We start from the raw sequence: 17471 nt of genomic DNA on the forward strand, positions 1-17471 counted from the left end.
TGTGTGGGAATGATTCTGTTCTGAACAGCAGCTAAGTCAATGCTGATATATTCAAAGTAGGAGTTTTTCATTCTACTTCTACAAAGGCCAAAACTGTTCAATGCAGCTTGATTATATTGTTTTCACACCATGGTGTTTTGATGAATCTGTGTGCTGTGGAGGGGTAGGGGCAGAGGGTGAGCCATATGCCAGGCCATATGGGTCTGCAGGGGTTCTGTTCTGTCTGGCTGGGGGGGGGGGGGGGGGGGGGGGATAGTAAACATGTCTGACATGCACTCAAACACACGGGCAAACACAGCCAAGATGGCACCGTTGATGACCCCGTTTGATAAATCCTTTGTAGCAGTGGGAAAAGGCAGGGGAAGAAAGGACAAGTGTCTTTCTCTCGAAATTACATGTGTGAATTACAACAGTTTGCACCATATAAATACATACATATTGCATAAACCCATTAAATATGAAATTAAGACATTTACTCAAGCTCACACAGATAGCAAAAGAAAAGTTTAAATTATGTTATAAAACAATACTTACAGATGGGGAAATCCAGAAGGACATTAACTATCCCAGAATTGCCGTAATGAACAACAAAATAAAAAAAATGTGATCGGCGTCTCATTAAATCTGTTTATCCAGTCATTTTGATCAAAAATGAGAGGACATTTCATCATCAAACTTGTCATGAATTTGGAATCATTATACAGCATGTTTTTTCTCCAGTCATGGAAAGTGTGTAGCAGACCAACAACTCTTCCTGCAGAACAAACATCCATCCAAATAATTCATGATTTCAGGTGGATGTGTCATTAATTTAGATTTTGAAATCATGCTCAAGTCACATATTTCATTTCTAACATTACAAATCCAAACGCTGGTTGAAGATATACTTCGAATATGCACAACATGCAATACTGGACCATTGAACTTGGCAAAAAAAAAAAAACCTTCAAACTCAGAGCTGTGTTTTGTACTTGTCTGCCATTTTAAATTGTAGTCTATTAAACCTGATGTTTTATATCCAGCAATGTGGTGGTCGACCAGCTGACGTTTATTCAATGGTAAATTTGCTCAAATGTAGGATCTCAAATGGAGTGTAGGAAATCGCGCTCCAATTCCCCCCCGAAATAAGGGCAGCACATCCTTTAATTAGAGTTTATTTGTGTAAATGTCAGTGCTTTCAACCTCTAACCACTACTTACTGATACTGTTGAATATAACAATTCTTTTTGTTGTTCGTTTTTCTCCCTGCACTGACTCAGAAAGGAAATGACTGACTTTTATTCATGTAAATGCTGCTTGGGCCCAAGATCGCAACTCAACATAAAGTAAATGGTACCCCAAGAAATAACATTCCTTATCAGCCTTCACTCTGAGATCAAGTGATGATGGAATTGGAGAGTAGGGTGTCACAATAAAATGATTGATCACAATGGCCATGCTGCATGGTTTCACATGTGTGGAATGTTGGTGTGTGAATGGACTGACACCTTCATATTTGCATTGTTTGATAAATGATTTTAAACAGAGGCTCATATCGTCATGCTGTAGCTGCCACCATACTTCCATGCTTGTGAGAATTTGTCTGTGCGCATAATACATAATGCCAAATGTGGCTGTCTGTGCCAATGCATTGATGTGCAGATATTTATCTTGCCTGTCGGATAAGGTTGTTTTTTTTGGTTCAGGTTTCACAATAATCAGTTTCACAAAAAAAGTGTCAACAGTTTTCAAAGCGAATATTTTATAGCCTGGCTTTACAGCTTTGAAAACATTCTGTATAAATTATGTGTTTTAATGTGTAGGCATCTGGATAAACTGTAACTCTCACAAAGTTACAGTTTATGACACATGCCTTTAATGAAATGACTCTATCTAATCTATATGTGAAACTATTTGGAACATTTATCAGGCAATCTGCGTAAAATATTTGGGAATCTTTGGCAAAATAAGTTGAATTGTACAGTTGCGCTAAACCTTTTGTGCTCACATGGATATGTTTCTATGAGCATTACAACAAAAGCTGGCACATTGTGATTGACAACTTCTGCATTTGAACGAGATGTGTGGGGATGTGCTAATGCCTCTTTTGTTGCACTTTATTTGTTCAACTTTAAGATGAAAAGCTGGAGACAGAATTACTGAATTGTGTTCACCTTGTGGTTTTGTCATCAAAACCAAAAAACGCTATTATTATATCATCTGCTTGTATTACATACAGATTGTTGTGGCTTTGATGCTACATTAAGAATTTATAAACATATTTTAAGAGCTACCTCATAGGAAAATGATAAAAAAAAAGATAATTTCATGTGAGAAGTGTGCTTAAGGGAACACTTTTCAACTAGAAATGGGGAGAGCATGGGGAATAGTCATGGATGTAACAGATATAATGAGGATAAAAGCAGAATAATATAACAGGGAAGCAGCATCCACAAGACAAAAATCCCCCCCAAAAAACTGTCAAGATCAGAGGAGGCAAACAATCTAAAACACAAGAGAAGGCAAGAACACAAGGACTGGCAACGAATAAGAGAGACTGTAGGAAATGTGATGGAATGACACCATCCAGGGAAATTAACATTCAAAATAAATTAAGAAACAACTTACTAAACAAAACACATTCAATCGGAAATCATCAGCTCTGTGCATTTCACATCATGTTGCTCTGCAGTGTTTGGCTTCGCTGTACAGCGTAAGTGATCCTGTGAAGGTTTGTCTGTGCGTTGAAATGGCATCCCCTTAGTGTCTCCTTGAGGATCTAGAAATAAAGCCAGATCAGACGCAGTGCCTTGTAAAACACAGTCCTCCTTATTAAAGTGAGATCAAGTTTCATCATGACCTTTTGACACACATAAACGTGCTTGCAAAGAAGCTCTTCAGATCATTGCATGATAAAATTTAGACTTCACTATTAGACTGATGGGATTCCAGAAGGTCAAACAGATTAAATATTGCAAAATTCTTCTTCGGCGACTGACAGACCTGCTCATGCTTGAAACCTCCCGTGTTGTGAAGGGAGACCTCAGAAGTCTGTGGCTTATATCTGAGGCAATTCTGATCTATCCATCCATCCATCCATCCATCCTCTTGTAGATGAGACGACCACAATCATCTTGTCTACAGCTGCTTTATCCGCCTTCCGGGTCACGGCTGTTTCTGGAGCCTATCCCAGCTGGCTAGGGGCGGGGGGCGGGGTACACACGTCGCCAGTTTATCGCGGGGCAATTCTGAGCCACGTAGATCGTTTTTGCAGCATTAACTTCAGCCCTGGGATGTTAGATCTCCATTGGGATGAAAGACCATTTAAAGGGAACAAAAATGTTTTATGCATGCATTTAACAGCCGTGCCCTTCCTTCATCACCCACTTTATTGCTTAGGGATACAAGTGGGGAGAATGTCCTCTGCTCTCTGGGGAGTGACTTGATGCCAAGGCCATATTTCCTGCAGCCATTAGCACTAATCACATTAACAACAGTGTTATTTAAAGAGCTACAATCAGTTACACAGGACAGTTTGGGCATTATTGATGCATTTTCTCATGAGAAAGGACAAAGGGTGATGGAAATGATAGCTGAAGAGAACTACAGTAAATATGGTTGTATATCAATTATATATGTTCTACTGTCAAATGAAATTAATCATTACCTTTACTCTGTCTGAACCATCCCGCCAATCACACTACACTGCGTGAGTGAATATGCATTTGAATATGCATATGCATGAGGTATTTTTTCGACAACTTTAGCTAAATTATTTGTTGTGATTTTTGTCTGAACCACGGCGTGAAGCAATTCATTGGAAAATCACAGAATGACTGATTTACTACATTTGCTCAGACAGAGATAAAGACAGACTGCAGAGCAAGGGAACTTTTATAGCTCATTAGAAACTGGAGTTTCTTATGTAACTCCCAGTCTGTGTTCCTTGTTGCTCTGTTTGTGTGTATCTTGTCTGGGAGAAAGAAAAAGTGAAATATCCAGTTCTAACAACAATGAATGATCCAGCCAATTAAGATCACAAATTTTCCCCCATCTACTTCATTTATTTAATGAATTTAATGAAAATGTACAGTCTTTTGACTATCATAAATTCTTATGTATGCCTTTCCACCCCTTGAAACTTGTAAAAAGAAAAAAAGCTTAAAAGTATCTCAAATCAATGTAATCCTGTTAAATCTCTAAGTTTTAAGCTTTGGAGGAAAGAAGTTGCTCTTCCATGAGTCTTTCTGCGTCCTTTTAGTCCTGTATCTCTCTCTCTTGTAACCTTTTTGCTGTGCAAGACTGTGTTTTTCTTATTCTTGATGAATTAAAAAGTTATATATTCATCAGTGCTTGGTCTAATTTATGACTCCAGAAAACATATGACGCCCCGTCTGAGTTGGGGTGGGATTCCTCTCTTGGTCAAGTTTGATTCTTTCACCCTTGGAAAGCTTGCTTTCATTTTAGATTTAAGATTTTGACCGAGGGGCACTATGTAATCCCCCCTCGATGTTACCGTTCCTCTACTTTCCTCACCTGCTTGTAAAACCTCACCATGAAATGTCTAATAGGAGTAAAACTGAAAGACAAAATTAATAAAAAAAATCCTTCTTCAATTTGCTTTTAACTGAAAATGTGTCTTCCATTTAGCCAGCAGATTTAAAGAACAACCACCTCATTTAGCATGACTTCAGAAAAGATCCATTAGGATTGCCTGAATAAACTCCACTGATAAATGGAAGCTTTATAAACATAGTTTAGCCCATTAAACCTAAAAGGCCATTAGTCTGGCACCCCCGAGTGCTCCAGCTGAGGCTCAATGCAATGCACATTTAGCCCTATGCATGGATTACTTATTCCTAGGAATTTTGAGACATTCGGAAAAGCACTTCAATTAGAACATACAAATTGATGAAGTGATGTGTGTCGACTTTAACAGCAAGTGACGCGTGATAACTAGTCTTTGGTGAGGAAACTCCAATGCTAGATAGTTTTTCAAGGGAACTTGCTCTGAGTAGCAGCAAGATCAATCCCACCGTAGGGTCCAGAAACAAGTGGTGGCGGATGACTCTGATGAGGCTGCTGAAATAAACCTGGTGAATCTGTAAAGACTGGTGGGGGGATATGCGGGTGGAGGTGCACAATCAGGGTCTTATATATACAAAAATAATGAGGATTAATAATATAATATAAAATCAATAATAATATAATTATAAGAATATACTAACTTTGTTTTTCTGCTTCTCGTGAGAGCATCCTATCATTTCTTGCACAGAATGGTTCCGAGGACTGTAGTTCAGCTATTACTACTACTGTGGATAAGGTTCTACAGCAGTTAAAGCACCTTTATGCTGACAAGCCAGCAGGTCTGGATGGGATTCATGCACACAAAAGAGTTTTGCTGACCAGCTATGTTCAATCCTTCATGCCATTGGGTCTCTATCTTTGGCTTCATTAAAAAAAAAAAAAAACTTCAATGTGAAAACCACCCTGTATTCTTAATACAGTATTCCCAAAACATATCCACTGCAGCCACCTATCTTATAAATCTTAGATTTTGAAAGGGTTTTCCTGTGCCACCTGAACCGACATTTCTTGGTATGCTTACATTTTACAGAACATTTTTCTTACAGGAAGGGCGTAGGAGTAGATTACACATTACTTTATATGCCGTGCAGCCTGTGCACCTTGAAACAATGGATAGCTCTGTTAAAATGAAAGTTTTCTTGTGCTTTCTATACTATTTAACCACACACTTAAGGTGCAGTGAAGAATAATTAAATATCCTTAAGGCTAAGAGTAAGTGCATTTATTTGATATATAAGAAAGTAGAAACTATGCACAAGTGAGACGATGTTCTTACAACAAATTTAACAAAGAGATCAAATGTGTTTGAGTGGAACCCAGTCATCTTTTGGGTGGGACATCAAGCCCTCTGCACAGTTAAAAGGAAACTTGACAGTCACCTTAGAGAAGAGACCGGCCAAACTTAAAAGAAGTCCTGTTGTTTGAAGGCTCTCCTCTGATGGACTACTAAGCTCTCAGTCAGGGCTCAGCGATGCCTGTGCTCTGCCGAATTGCTTCCAATGTCTTTTGTTCGAGCAGCAGTCAGATGTTTTGATGAACACTTCTAGTTTAGTTTGTGTCTGATCACTGAATGTGGTTTTTGGTGGGGGGTCGCTTCAATGCCACATTGATCCCCCGGTAGTAAGTAGGCGAGGAAGCAAACCACCACTGAGCATGAATCGCTCTCTCGACAGCGTTCTTGTCTGAGATAAAGGTGCATACATTCTGCTTCAGTCTTAATGGCAGCCCCGTCCAAATCAACAACAAAAAAATTAACTATTTTTGCTTGACCTCATTAGAATGACTATATAGATGGATGGTCACCCCATTACAACCACTTACCTAATATTGTATTGTGTTGTATAGGTTCTTCTTTGCCACTAAAACAGCACTGAACTGCAGAGGCCGCTGAGGCTGGTCCACTAATCAGATGGTCAGCGGTGGCCATGCAGAGATTAGTTCAATATGTCAGTGTCCTTGGGCAGAATACTGAACCTCACATTGCTCTGTGGCTGGTCCACTGAATAGTATGAATACAACCACCACCGTATAGTGTGAATGGGTAAATGCTGGCTTGTGACGTGAATTACATGGACTGGTCAATCTGACTGGAAAGGTGCTGTATAGATGCAGCTCATTTACTATTAGGTTACACGTCCGCTCCATGGAACGGGCTTGTTTGCTTCACTCCTGCTGCCCTGCACAATAAGGAGCTCTAGACAACAGAGCTGGCTGGCGATGGCTCTGCTGCTGATTTGCTTTAGAGGTTACTTGAAGACACATGCAGTGTTTCTACATTTGTGAATGCGACTGCCTTGAATGGGACAATACCCGAACAATCAATACTTCATAGTTTGAAAAAAACCCAAATCAAGATGCATCAAAGCTATTTTGCCTCACTTGGCCATTCCTCCCATTCCATTCCCCCGTATCTCTCGACTTTTATGTTGTGCTTTTAGCTGTTAGCACATTCTTTCCATCTCGTCGTCCTCTACCTTCCCACATTAGAAAATAAATGAGCGAAAACAAACACATTCAGGCTTGGTTTTTTTTGTCTTTCTCACTCTCCATTTCTTGCCATTCTTGTATTCTTGCCAGTTACACACACAGAGACACTATCACGCTTGATCACATACATTTTCACTTATACACAGGTCTTCATGAACACCCTCACCCCACGCCACACACACACACAGTGCAAAAAACACATTGATAAAACCATTTCTATAATAAGCTGTGTTTGTCAAAATGTCAACCCCTTGGCCCTGAAGCTATTATCACTGCTTCAACATTTATAGAGTCTCTTTAAATAAACGGCACAGGCCTTCATAGCCGACACTGATAACCATCTCAACGCCCACATACACACGCAGCTGCACATGCATTCTATCTTCCCACTATCTCATGCATATCCGCTTAGCTGGGACTGACGCACTGTGTATCCTCATTTTGTTTTGGTTTTCCTTTTTGAAATAGTAGCCATAAGTGACAGCCGCTGAATATGAAGAAAACGCTGAATAATAAGAAAATGCCTGGACTGAGGCAGCGTTTTGGATCAGCTGCAGTCTTTGAATGTTTTGCCTGCTAACACAAATTAAAGCACATTGCAGTAATTTAATCCAGAGGAAATGAGCGTCAGATGATGAGAGCAATGACCTGAAGAATAGCAGGACTGTATTATTATTATTATTAGTCAAATCTGAGTCAAAATAAATAAGTGAAGCTGTAATACACAGTATACAATCACATGTACAAAGTGGATTTAAGGCCACTGTACATAGATAAATACCCCCACCTTATATTAGAAGGGAAGTTCAAAATGATTTGGAAAGATTTGAAACAACTCGTGTGCTTTGATCTGGAAACAGACTACTGTATCTTTTTACCATCTATTTCTTATCCTATTTATCTCCTTGCTTTATATTCACATAGCCATTCTGTTTACCGAACTGTTATTTGAACTAATGAAATCGATATAAAGTCAGGAGATCAGGCAATGTTCACACTGTAATGAGTCTGCATACGTGCGTTATAAATCAGAATGTGCGTGATGAAGTTTGTGTGAGAATGTAAATGCCTCTCCTTTTTTCTCAAGGGGATGTATACGTTTGTGTCTGTATATGTATTTAAGACGTGTCAAGATTAGCATATGTGCTTAAATCTTTCACTTGGTCTCCCTGGCATGCTGTTTTCATTACAACTGTGTGTGTGTATATATATATAGTATATAGTATAGTATATTTCACCTGAATCTCAGCTATTACAGATAGCTACTCTTGCTTAGAGTGAGAGTACGTAACCACACTTCTTCGACCTTGTGCAGAGAGACAGACAGAGAGACAACAACAGAGCGATAGTCTCCATGCAATAATTAAAGCCTCCTTTTGAAGGGCCTTTTTCTCAGCATGCAGCCACTATACAGCTAAAAAAAATGAAACGTTTCAAAAGAATGCTAAAATTAGCCCCGTTGCTTCCTCGCAGGATAGCCTCTGACTTATCTAATTCCTCCTTTTGAAGTGTTTGTTTGTGTTTGTGGTGAGGGGAGGTGACTTTTACAATGCCGTCTGCTCAGCTCCTGCTTAGGCACTTAATTGATTAATTAGTCACAATTATACCGTTAATAAGGAGCTGATCGTGATTTGATGGGTTGCGATGGTTGTCTTCTTCCCTGGTCTTAGGAGGAGAAAGAGAGAGAGGGATGAAGAAACAATGATGACTCTGGGATGTGAGCGAGTTGGGAAGATGGCTGAGACAGACAATTGCTGTATATTGCATGTAAATGTGTGATAAGTAGGCCTACACTTCACAGAAATGAATCCGGGATGTCAAGAACCCTTTATGGCCTTCTTTTATGAACTGGGTATTAATGCGTGCGTGTGTGTATCAGAGAGAGAGAGAGAGAAACTGAATTTCTGAGTACAATGAATGCACCTGAAGTTTTGGAACAAATGGCAGCCCCAGAGCTCCTTAGTCCATCACTCTAATATCGTGTGATTACAGTCTGCATGGTACAGTGTCTTTGCATGATGTAGGTGTCTGTATGAGTGTGACTGTGGTTGAACAACAGTTACACGCTTTAACACCAGAGTACAGTTTTATTTCCATGAGAGTTTAAGGTTGGAAGAAAATTTTCGAAAGAAAATAATGAAGAGGAAACCTGTCGAGACACAAGTTAAAGCTGTTCAAGTTTTATTTAGCTATAAAGTTATAAATGCACTTAATTAAGGTCTAAAGGCAATGGTTTCCATAGAGACAGTGCTGTAGCGGTATTGGATGGAAGGCTTCGACTGACAATCAGCAAAGGGAAAACTCACTGAGGAGGCTGATTGCTGCCTCGCAATGAAGGCAGGATATTGTCTAGTGAGAAAGTGAAGCGTAACGACACCATCTTTACAATCTGTCAAAGCCTGTGTGCGCCGTCCACAGCAGCTGGACGGGTTAATATTTTAATATTTGCTTTGTTTTATTGCCATTTTATAACAAATGTTATAAAAATATTACATTTTAACATTAAAAACCCCCATTTATGGCTAAAAAAATCAGTTAAAAACACACGTCAACTCCGATTCACTTTGACTTTTCATGGTTGGTGTATAAAGATACCAAGAACAATTTATAACCTTTTAATGATAATGATCCAGATCACCATGAGGATGGTGTAAATCTAATTACCTGCTCGGCGGAGGTTTGCGCTCTCTGAGTGTGTCTCTGGTTATTTTATGCAATTTCCTGTCCCAATGCTGCGTTAACATCTTTCAGGAGACAAAGCTGGAGTAAGAAGTGCAAAACTCCACTAAACATTAGTCAAACAAAAATGAATCATATATTTGAGTTGTTTAATTGGAGAGCCATACTCAGTCAAGCAGGATCATGATGCTGCAATCAGGTTAGCGTCTGTCATTTAATAATATAAATCAGTCAGAGAAAAAAGAATGGCTTGCTGTAGAGCAGGAAATGGCATTAAAAAGTTCTCCATAAGTCTTTTACCTGTTTTAGTTCAATTCAAATGAACTTTCCTTTTGTTTTTGTACCTACCTGGTTTTCCATCTTAAAATGTCATAAATGCTGTTTTAAGGTTTTCTTTAAATAAGATGACGTTTTCCCAAGAAACAGCGACCCAGGAAGAATGAGGGAGGTGTGTTTGGTCATAATCGTGTCAATCAAATGACTTTCCAACACACAGGCTTTCACAACCAATTACAAAAGAAGACACACTTGTGTAGATCTGCATACATTTTGCTGCATGTCCACACAAAGATACACACACGCACAAAAAAAAACAGACACTGATGCAACACAACAGCAACAACTAAAGCAGCACTCTGATGGTAATGACAGAGCTTGTGGTATGGATGCCTGGTAAAGTGTGGTCTGCAGATGAGAGGAGAGGCCGGTGCACAGTGGAGTGGCATCACGGCCCGGACAGGCAGTAGAACGGCTCCTTCAGGTTGTCTTGATGCAGCAGGGTGCCGCCATGAAGGTCAGACGAGAGAGGATTGACAAACGAACGTTCGAAGCCCTGAATAAGAAACCGCCCACATCCTTTTCCGACTGAACTACTTGACATTTTGTTCTAGCTCCTTTTTAAATTATGACAAAATTGTTCTCTGTAGTGAAATTAATATTTATGCGGATAAGCCACCCTCGCTAGAACAATTTTGACCATTGCAAATTATTTTACATTTCTGGCCTTGCTCACAAGCAGGGCCACGGCCGAGACCTGCTGAAATTGTCACACGCTTACATCTGAGCCTTTTAATGATGCACCGCTGTGCCTCCAAGTTCAGTACACTGCATAAACCTTTTGACATTATCTTTCTTGATTAATCTCAGACAAATCATTTGGTTCAACTCTTCGTAGCTCAAGCTTAGACGTCATACGTAGCTCCCTTGAGGAGCAGAGCTGGCTCTGAGATTAACAAACCAATACTTTAATGACAACATTCATCTCTACAGAAGGTCGAACAGCAAGAAAGTGGGGGGGGGGGGGGGGGGGGGGGATACAGGCCTCCAGAAACGCAGTGCTGCTGCAAGGAACTCCTAAAGGGGGGCAGTGAAGTATTCAAAATCATGCGGTTTCTCTGAATTCATGTAAAATAATCTCATCTATTATTTCACAAAAGCGATGAGTAAGTAAACCCTGCCTTCAGTGCTGCCTGTGCAATCGCCGATGCCGAATAAAAAAAGTTATTACACATGAATGGAATGAATAAGGCATGGAATTTGACCCAAGTCTGTCACTTCAGATGTTGATTGCACATGCCTAGATTACTTGAGACATTTCTCTCCCCTTACTCGACTCCCAAAGTGTGTCTCATAGAAAGCAACCTACAGTCCTTCCTACACTACGGGAAAGGGAGAGCCTTTGAATGGTGCATGAGATTTTAATTAAAATAATGAATGTGCTGTCTTCACGAGCAGGAGCTTATTCCATCATACACAGGCGCATTGAATAGTAATGTAGCTATCTGGCAACTAACTACTCATAAAAAGTCCATTGATAATATTTTCATCCTCATTCTTTGCAAGAATGTTATTTTCACACAAACAGGGCCAGTAGAACGCTCTCCATTTATGTCTCAAGTCTAAGAAGCTCACAAGTATAAATAAATAGATACATTAAACAAATCTAAATTGCAGCAAATCTGTTTCAGCATGTTCAATATTCTGCAGTTCATAATGTTTTGGCATTTAAAAAAAAAATGTGGAGACAAATTTTGAGGACCAACTCGCAACTGTCTTCAGCCCATTGCATGGTTGTTCATGCAAAATCCTTATGTATATACAAAGACACACATACTGACAATTCTTTCCGGGGATTTGACGCAAAAATAGACTGTCTCTAGCGTGAGAAGGAATATTTCTATTTCACTTAAAAAAAACGGGTCTATTTGCAGCTCCATCCCTGTCCTCCCACACATAGCAGGTTACATAAATGCTTCCACAGTTCAAGTCCACTTGGTGTTGGAGTGGGCAGTCTGCAAGAGAGAATCTGATCATATATACTCTATAAGTGACCTATGTCTGCTACCTACTGTACATTCACCATGAAAAGTTGTTGCACTTAAGCTTAACTTAAACTAAATTTATCTGCCACTACTTTGCAGTACTGATTCAGGTTAGGTGCCAGTACGGCAAATATTGATATGTTATGCATCCTCATGGTTTTTAAATATGACATGAGGAATACCTGTCTGTCTACACTTTAAAGGGGAGACACAATAATATAATTATAGCATGAGGACCAATAATGTATTTTTTAAATGCACCTCTGAAAAGCAGGCAACTCAATACCTAACCAAGATTAAAATAGTCATAATCTGAGCTTGCATTTCTGAGTCAGGTTCCTGAATGGTTGCATAAAATTTTTATAATGCAATGAAGGGTTTAATATCCGATTTAAACTCTAAAAGCAAAAAAAAAAACATTCACTCCTTCACAACTTACATTTTTAATGAAGTTTAGAAAATTCCAGGAAAAGTCTTCCACTACCACAAAACAGCTCGGTGTATCCGAGCGCAGTTCAATATCGACCCTGAAGAAATGACAAACACACTGAGATGCACCAATGCCTTTTATTCTCCAGTGTAAGACGGGATGAGTTATCTACTCAGAATGATGTCATGATAACGCACAAAAAAGAAACCACAACGTTTACTCTAGAATGAACTGTGACAGAGCCTGCTCCTTTCTTCAAGTATCTCCTCGACTCCTCTTGACTCTCCTCAGACCACCGTTTCTCCATCCTCTGACCTCCTTCTCAGTCTTTTTTTTTTTTACTTAATAAGAAAGCTGGGAAGCAAAAGAAGCAGAAAAGGGAGAGAAACAGGGATAAAAATAAAGCTCTTCATATGGTTTATGAGATAGCACTGACTGCACTCTTATTTGCATTTCTCCACGGGTCTCAACAGGGTTGCCCTCATGACAGTAATTCATGTGCCCTGGTTCTGAGTCCTCGTACTCGAAGCACCCAGAATCCTTCTGCCGCTATAAGCGTTCGAGTTTTGTACCGTAATATTCTACAGTTGCACCAGTGGCAATGAAATAAACAGAGACTCTTCAGACTTGTGCAAAGAGTGTATCATGCATTCGATCTTTTTCATGTAATGTGACCTTTAATGCAAATTGGGACCAAATAGATGCTTTTCTGGTTCACTAAGCTGAAAGGGGTGATAAATGTACCAAATCTGCAGAATTGAGTTAAGAGAGGAAAAAAAAAGTGACAAGATATATTAAACTAAAATCAGGTAATGGGATCCGGGGGCATTCTTCTTGGGATAAACTTTTATAACTGGCTTTCAGAGAAGAAGGAGAATACAATATCTTGTTTTGATGAACAAAGACAGAAGATGGAGAGCAGATATCATACATTCCCTATCTGAGCTGTAATAAAATCATGTATTTATTAATACACTTGGACGCAACTAAAATGCTACAGCTGCGACTGTCAATGCAGTTGAGGGAAAAGTACAATATTGGCTTTATTGATTTTTTTAACGCAAAGTTTGATATAGCAGAAAACTAAAATACACAAGAAAAGCAGAACTGAACTACTTCAGTTTATTTATTCTTCTTTTTATTTTTTATCTGTTAATTTAATTTATATTTAAATGGATCTAGTTTCTTCCTCTTGACTAATGACCAATTTGAGAAATGCACCGACGCTGGCGAAGCTTAGATCACGCTATTTATCTTGCTTTTATAGCATTTGCCCAAGCTGCAGGAGATTAAATTCAAGCATAACTCCTGCATGATGTTACAGCGCGAGTGCTGTATATGTGCTGTTTGTTGTGCAACCTCAACAGTTGCAATATTTTGTCCTCGGAACACATTATTAATGTTCACTATGAAAATAAAAGCTCAATTTTACAAATAAAGATTCCATAGGAATGTCCACCTCATTGAAATAATAAAAGCACACATTCAGGTAACACAAAGCACAGTAATGACCTAGAGATCAGTGACATAATTGGAAAGGATAGATCCTGTTTTGGCCTGTATTTTTGCAATGTGTCTGCAATAACTGTGCATTGATTTTACGTCCACTACAGTCATGCAAAATTCATTATGTGCTGGTATATTGTGTTTGAATAACTGTCAAGTAAGCTAGGTGAAACCTCTGCAAGTATCTGTGCTATGGCACTGTACAGTTGCTATAGTTACCTGTAGGGATATCCATGGTACTTGGACCTAAAAATGGAAAGCAGGAAGCTGAAGAAAAACACCACCAGGCCAAGGCCAACCAAGCAGATGACTGAAATAGACAGACACACACACACACACACACACACAGTCAAAAAGCACTCAGAGAAAAACATTTCTCGACCAAACCACAACAAGCATAAAGTAAATTATTTTGGGACATAGCCTCAATGAATATAAAAGCTAATATAATACTGCTAAACACAGCGCTCCATAACCTACTATTATTTTTCAAAAAATGCAATTATATAAATTACACAACAAAGAATACATTGAATATGAGTGATTTTGTTTTCAAACGGCCTGTTTTTTATTGAACAATTCTTGTTACTGCAATGTTAAGATTTACTCACAATAATGACAAAATATCAAACCAGAAGATAAACAAATCAACAAACAAATCATGCATCCCGATACCCCTCCAACAAACAATGAAGCTGGAATGATCGAAACCCGAACTCTACTTGCAGATGTAACAAATACTGTAGTGCATGAAAAATGTCACAGCAAAGTGAATATAAATCTATTTAATGACTTTAAGTTTTATAACTTTCCGTTTGCAGGTCCTTGATGTAAGCATAATTATTATTACACAATGGCCTCTGAGAATATTTTTAATTCCTGGCTAAAGGCAACAATTTAAATAATTCCTTGCGCATTCTAACTGCTGATGTAATTCTGTGTTTGATCTCTGTTCAAACTGAGTGTGCTTCCAGGGCTTAGACGTGATAGGTGACGGAAGCATCCTCTCCACATTGGTTCTTAACACCCACAAAGCACACATGTAAGCAATGACACATGTCTATATATGCACAACAAAATGGGGAAAAAAACATTTTAAAATACTTAAAATGTTAAGAGAAAAGAGTTTCTGAAACATATGCTCAATACAAGAGCATTGGGGCACCTTGTTTATCAAGGGTTGGGCTATGCCTCTTAGTTTCAGTGAAGGCAAATATTAAAGTCTCAGCATACTAATACATTTTGGATAATCTTTTCTTCCAAAATTGTTGGACATGTCCAGGGAAGGTCCTTTTCTGTCCCAGCATGACTGTGACACAGTTCACAAACCACGATCTATAAAGACATGGTTTGGCAAGTCTGGTGTCGTGTGTTGTACTGGCCCGCTGCGCAAAGCCCCGCTTTCAACCCCACACCACACCTTTGGGATGACCTGAAGCCAATATTGCGAGCCAGGCTTTCTTGCCCGACATCACAAATGCTCTTCTGGATGAATGGTAAATCATTTCCACAGACACACTTCAATATTTTTCAGAAAGCCTTCCCAGAAGAGTAGAAGCCATTACAAGTGCAGGGGAGGGGGCAAACTCCATATTAAAGTCCATGAATTTAGAATGGGATGTCATAAAAGGTCCTGTAGGTGTAAGGTGTCCTAATACTTTTATACATATAGTCCGTGTGCCACCGCCGTCTCATCATCAACCCTGCTACCTTGCAGAAAATTGTGTTTGCAGTTATTATCATCTTATTTCCTCTGTGGCTATTCTAAAGCAAAATAGAAGTAAGCAAGATCTTTAATCTGCAGGGGATTTGTGTAAAGTGGGTGTATGAGTGTGCGCGCGCAAAACCCTCATGCAACAGCTAATCCTTGAAAAGCACTGTGTTAAATTAAACTGTCACCACCAACTGATATTGTTAATAAGGGATTAGGACGAGGACCTCTTCTGGAGACTAAATAGTGAGATATGAGCCTCTTACCACTGTGTGTGTGTGTTCTGTAAAGCGTGTGTGCATAGATTTGCTGCTATTGCTCGGTGTCAGTTCCACTACAACTAAAATGGTTTTATGCTCTAGATGCTTGTAAAAGCCAATAATGCAATAATTTCCCAATTATGTAATAATAATCTCCGCTGAACGCCATCAGAAATGTAATATAATCTAATATCAATTGGCAAGTTACTCCATTATTGTATTTGATCTCATAAGGTGATTTGTATTACATTATGGGAAATTAGAATATCGTTTTTAACAGTGCATAACACAACTCTATGAGAATAAGGAACTCCAAATAGCTTGTTTATATGGAATATGGTAGCTTTCAAACAATGTACATGCCATTCATCGTGTTATACCATTTATACACATATGTGCAAACAGACATAATGCAGCCTCATAGGTAGCATGGGTAGTGTCTTCCCTTGATTCAGTACGAATGATATTCGGCATGAAGGTTTTCCTGAATTAAGCATTAGATTGACTAGAAGGTTAATTTGGCGTGGCGACCCCTGACGGGACAAGCCGAAAGAGGAAGAAGAAGAAGTGCAAACAGACGGCGAGAGAGAGAGAGAGAGAGCAACACAGTGTCTTGACAGGTACTGAAATACAAACCCATGTGCAACTTCCTGACTTGATCGTTTTGCATATGTGAGAGTGCATCGGGAGGGAAGGCCCTCGTGCGTCTCCTGGGCTACCACATGCACACGTATGCCTGAGAGTGCATCCATGACAGAATGTCTGTGCATCTTCATTAATTATAGTGGGATGCATTCATCATTCTTCTTCAATTATGACAGAGGTATCTTAGTATGCTTTCAATGATAATTATGCACACCTCTACTAAGCATGCTAATACGCCAAGTGTTTTATTACCTTGGAGAAATGACAAGTTGTTAAAGCTGAATGAATTCCCCCAGTGACAAAGGTGGTAATCCCTCTTTTGACTTTGTGACTCGGCTCAATATAAATCATGATGTATTGGCGTGGTATAAATAAATAATACAAATACATTCCTGCAGCATGGGGAAGCCAAGAAACATATTAAGGCCAGCCTATTCCAGCAGGACAATTGTGAAGAGAGATTGTGATGCAAAATGTTTTTTCACAGTCTATACTAGAACTATCAAAATGTATTGGGAGACAGTAATTGACTCAAGCCACAATTGCTTCGTTGAATTTGGATGAATCTGGACTGGGTTTAGATGATCTAGTGATTTCTGGGTGGCAAGGTGTCTGCAGGGTTAATCCTGTTCAGTGTTACGACTTTTTTTTTGTTTGTTTGTTTGTTGCACTTCCAGTGCTGCATGCCTAACCTGCTCTGGAGCAGGTTGTGATCAAGAAGACAGATTGTCACATCATTTATAGAAGATAGCTGAGTGCATTGCGAGTTGTACGTCTGCGTAGGAGGACCTCTTCTGTCTTCTTCACGTCAAGTATTTTCATGTTGGTTGCAAACATTGTCAGACATTTCATTATGTTTTTCAGTA

At 39.2% G+C, this 17471-nt stretch overlaps 1 protein-coding gene across 1 annotated transcript in view; it reads right to left on the reverse strand.

Annotated features, from left to right (window-relative positions):
• Positions 1-12633: 12633 nt before the first annotated feature.
• Positions 12634-17471, reverse strand: part of LOC137906468 (tumor suppressor candidate 3) — a 42072-nt gene continuing 37234 nt past the window's right edge. Inside the window, exons 9-10 of the mRNA XM_068750739.1 lie at positions 14209-14299; positions 12634-12837 (exon numbers count right to left, since the gene is read on the reverse strand). Coding sequence (XP_068606840.1) covers positions 12822-12837; positions 14209-14299 — 107 coding nt within the window. The 3' untranslated portion in view covers positions 12634-12821. The remainder of the gene's footprint in view (positions 12838-14208; positions 14300-17471) is intronic.

This window comes from Brachionichthys hirsutus, chromosome 17 (assembly GCF_040956055.1).
Source record: "Brachionichthys hirsutus isolate HB-005 chromosome 17, CSIRO-AGI_Bhir_v1, whole genome shotgun sequence".
In the NCBI taxonomy this organism is placed as follows: domain Eukaryota; kingdom Metazoa; phylum Chordata; class Actinopteri; order Lophiiformes; family Brachionichthyidae; genus Brachionichthys; species Brachionichthys hirsutus.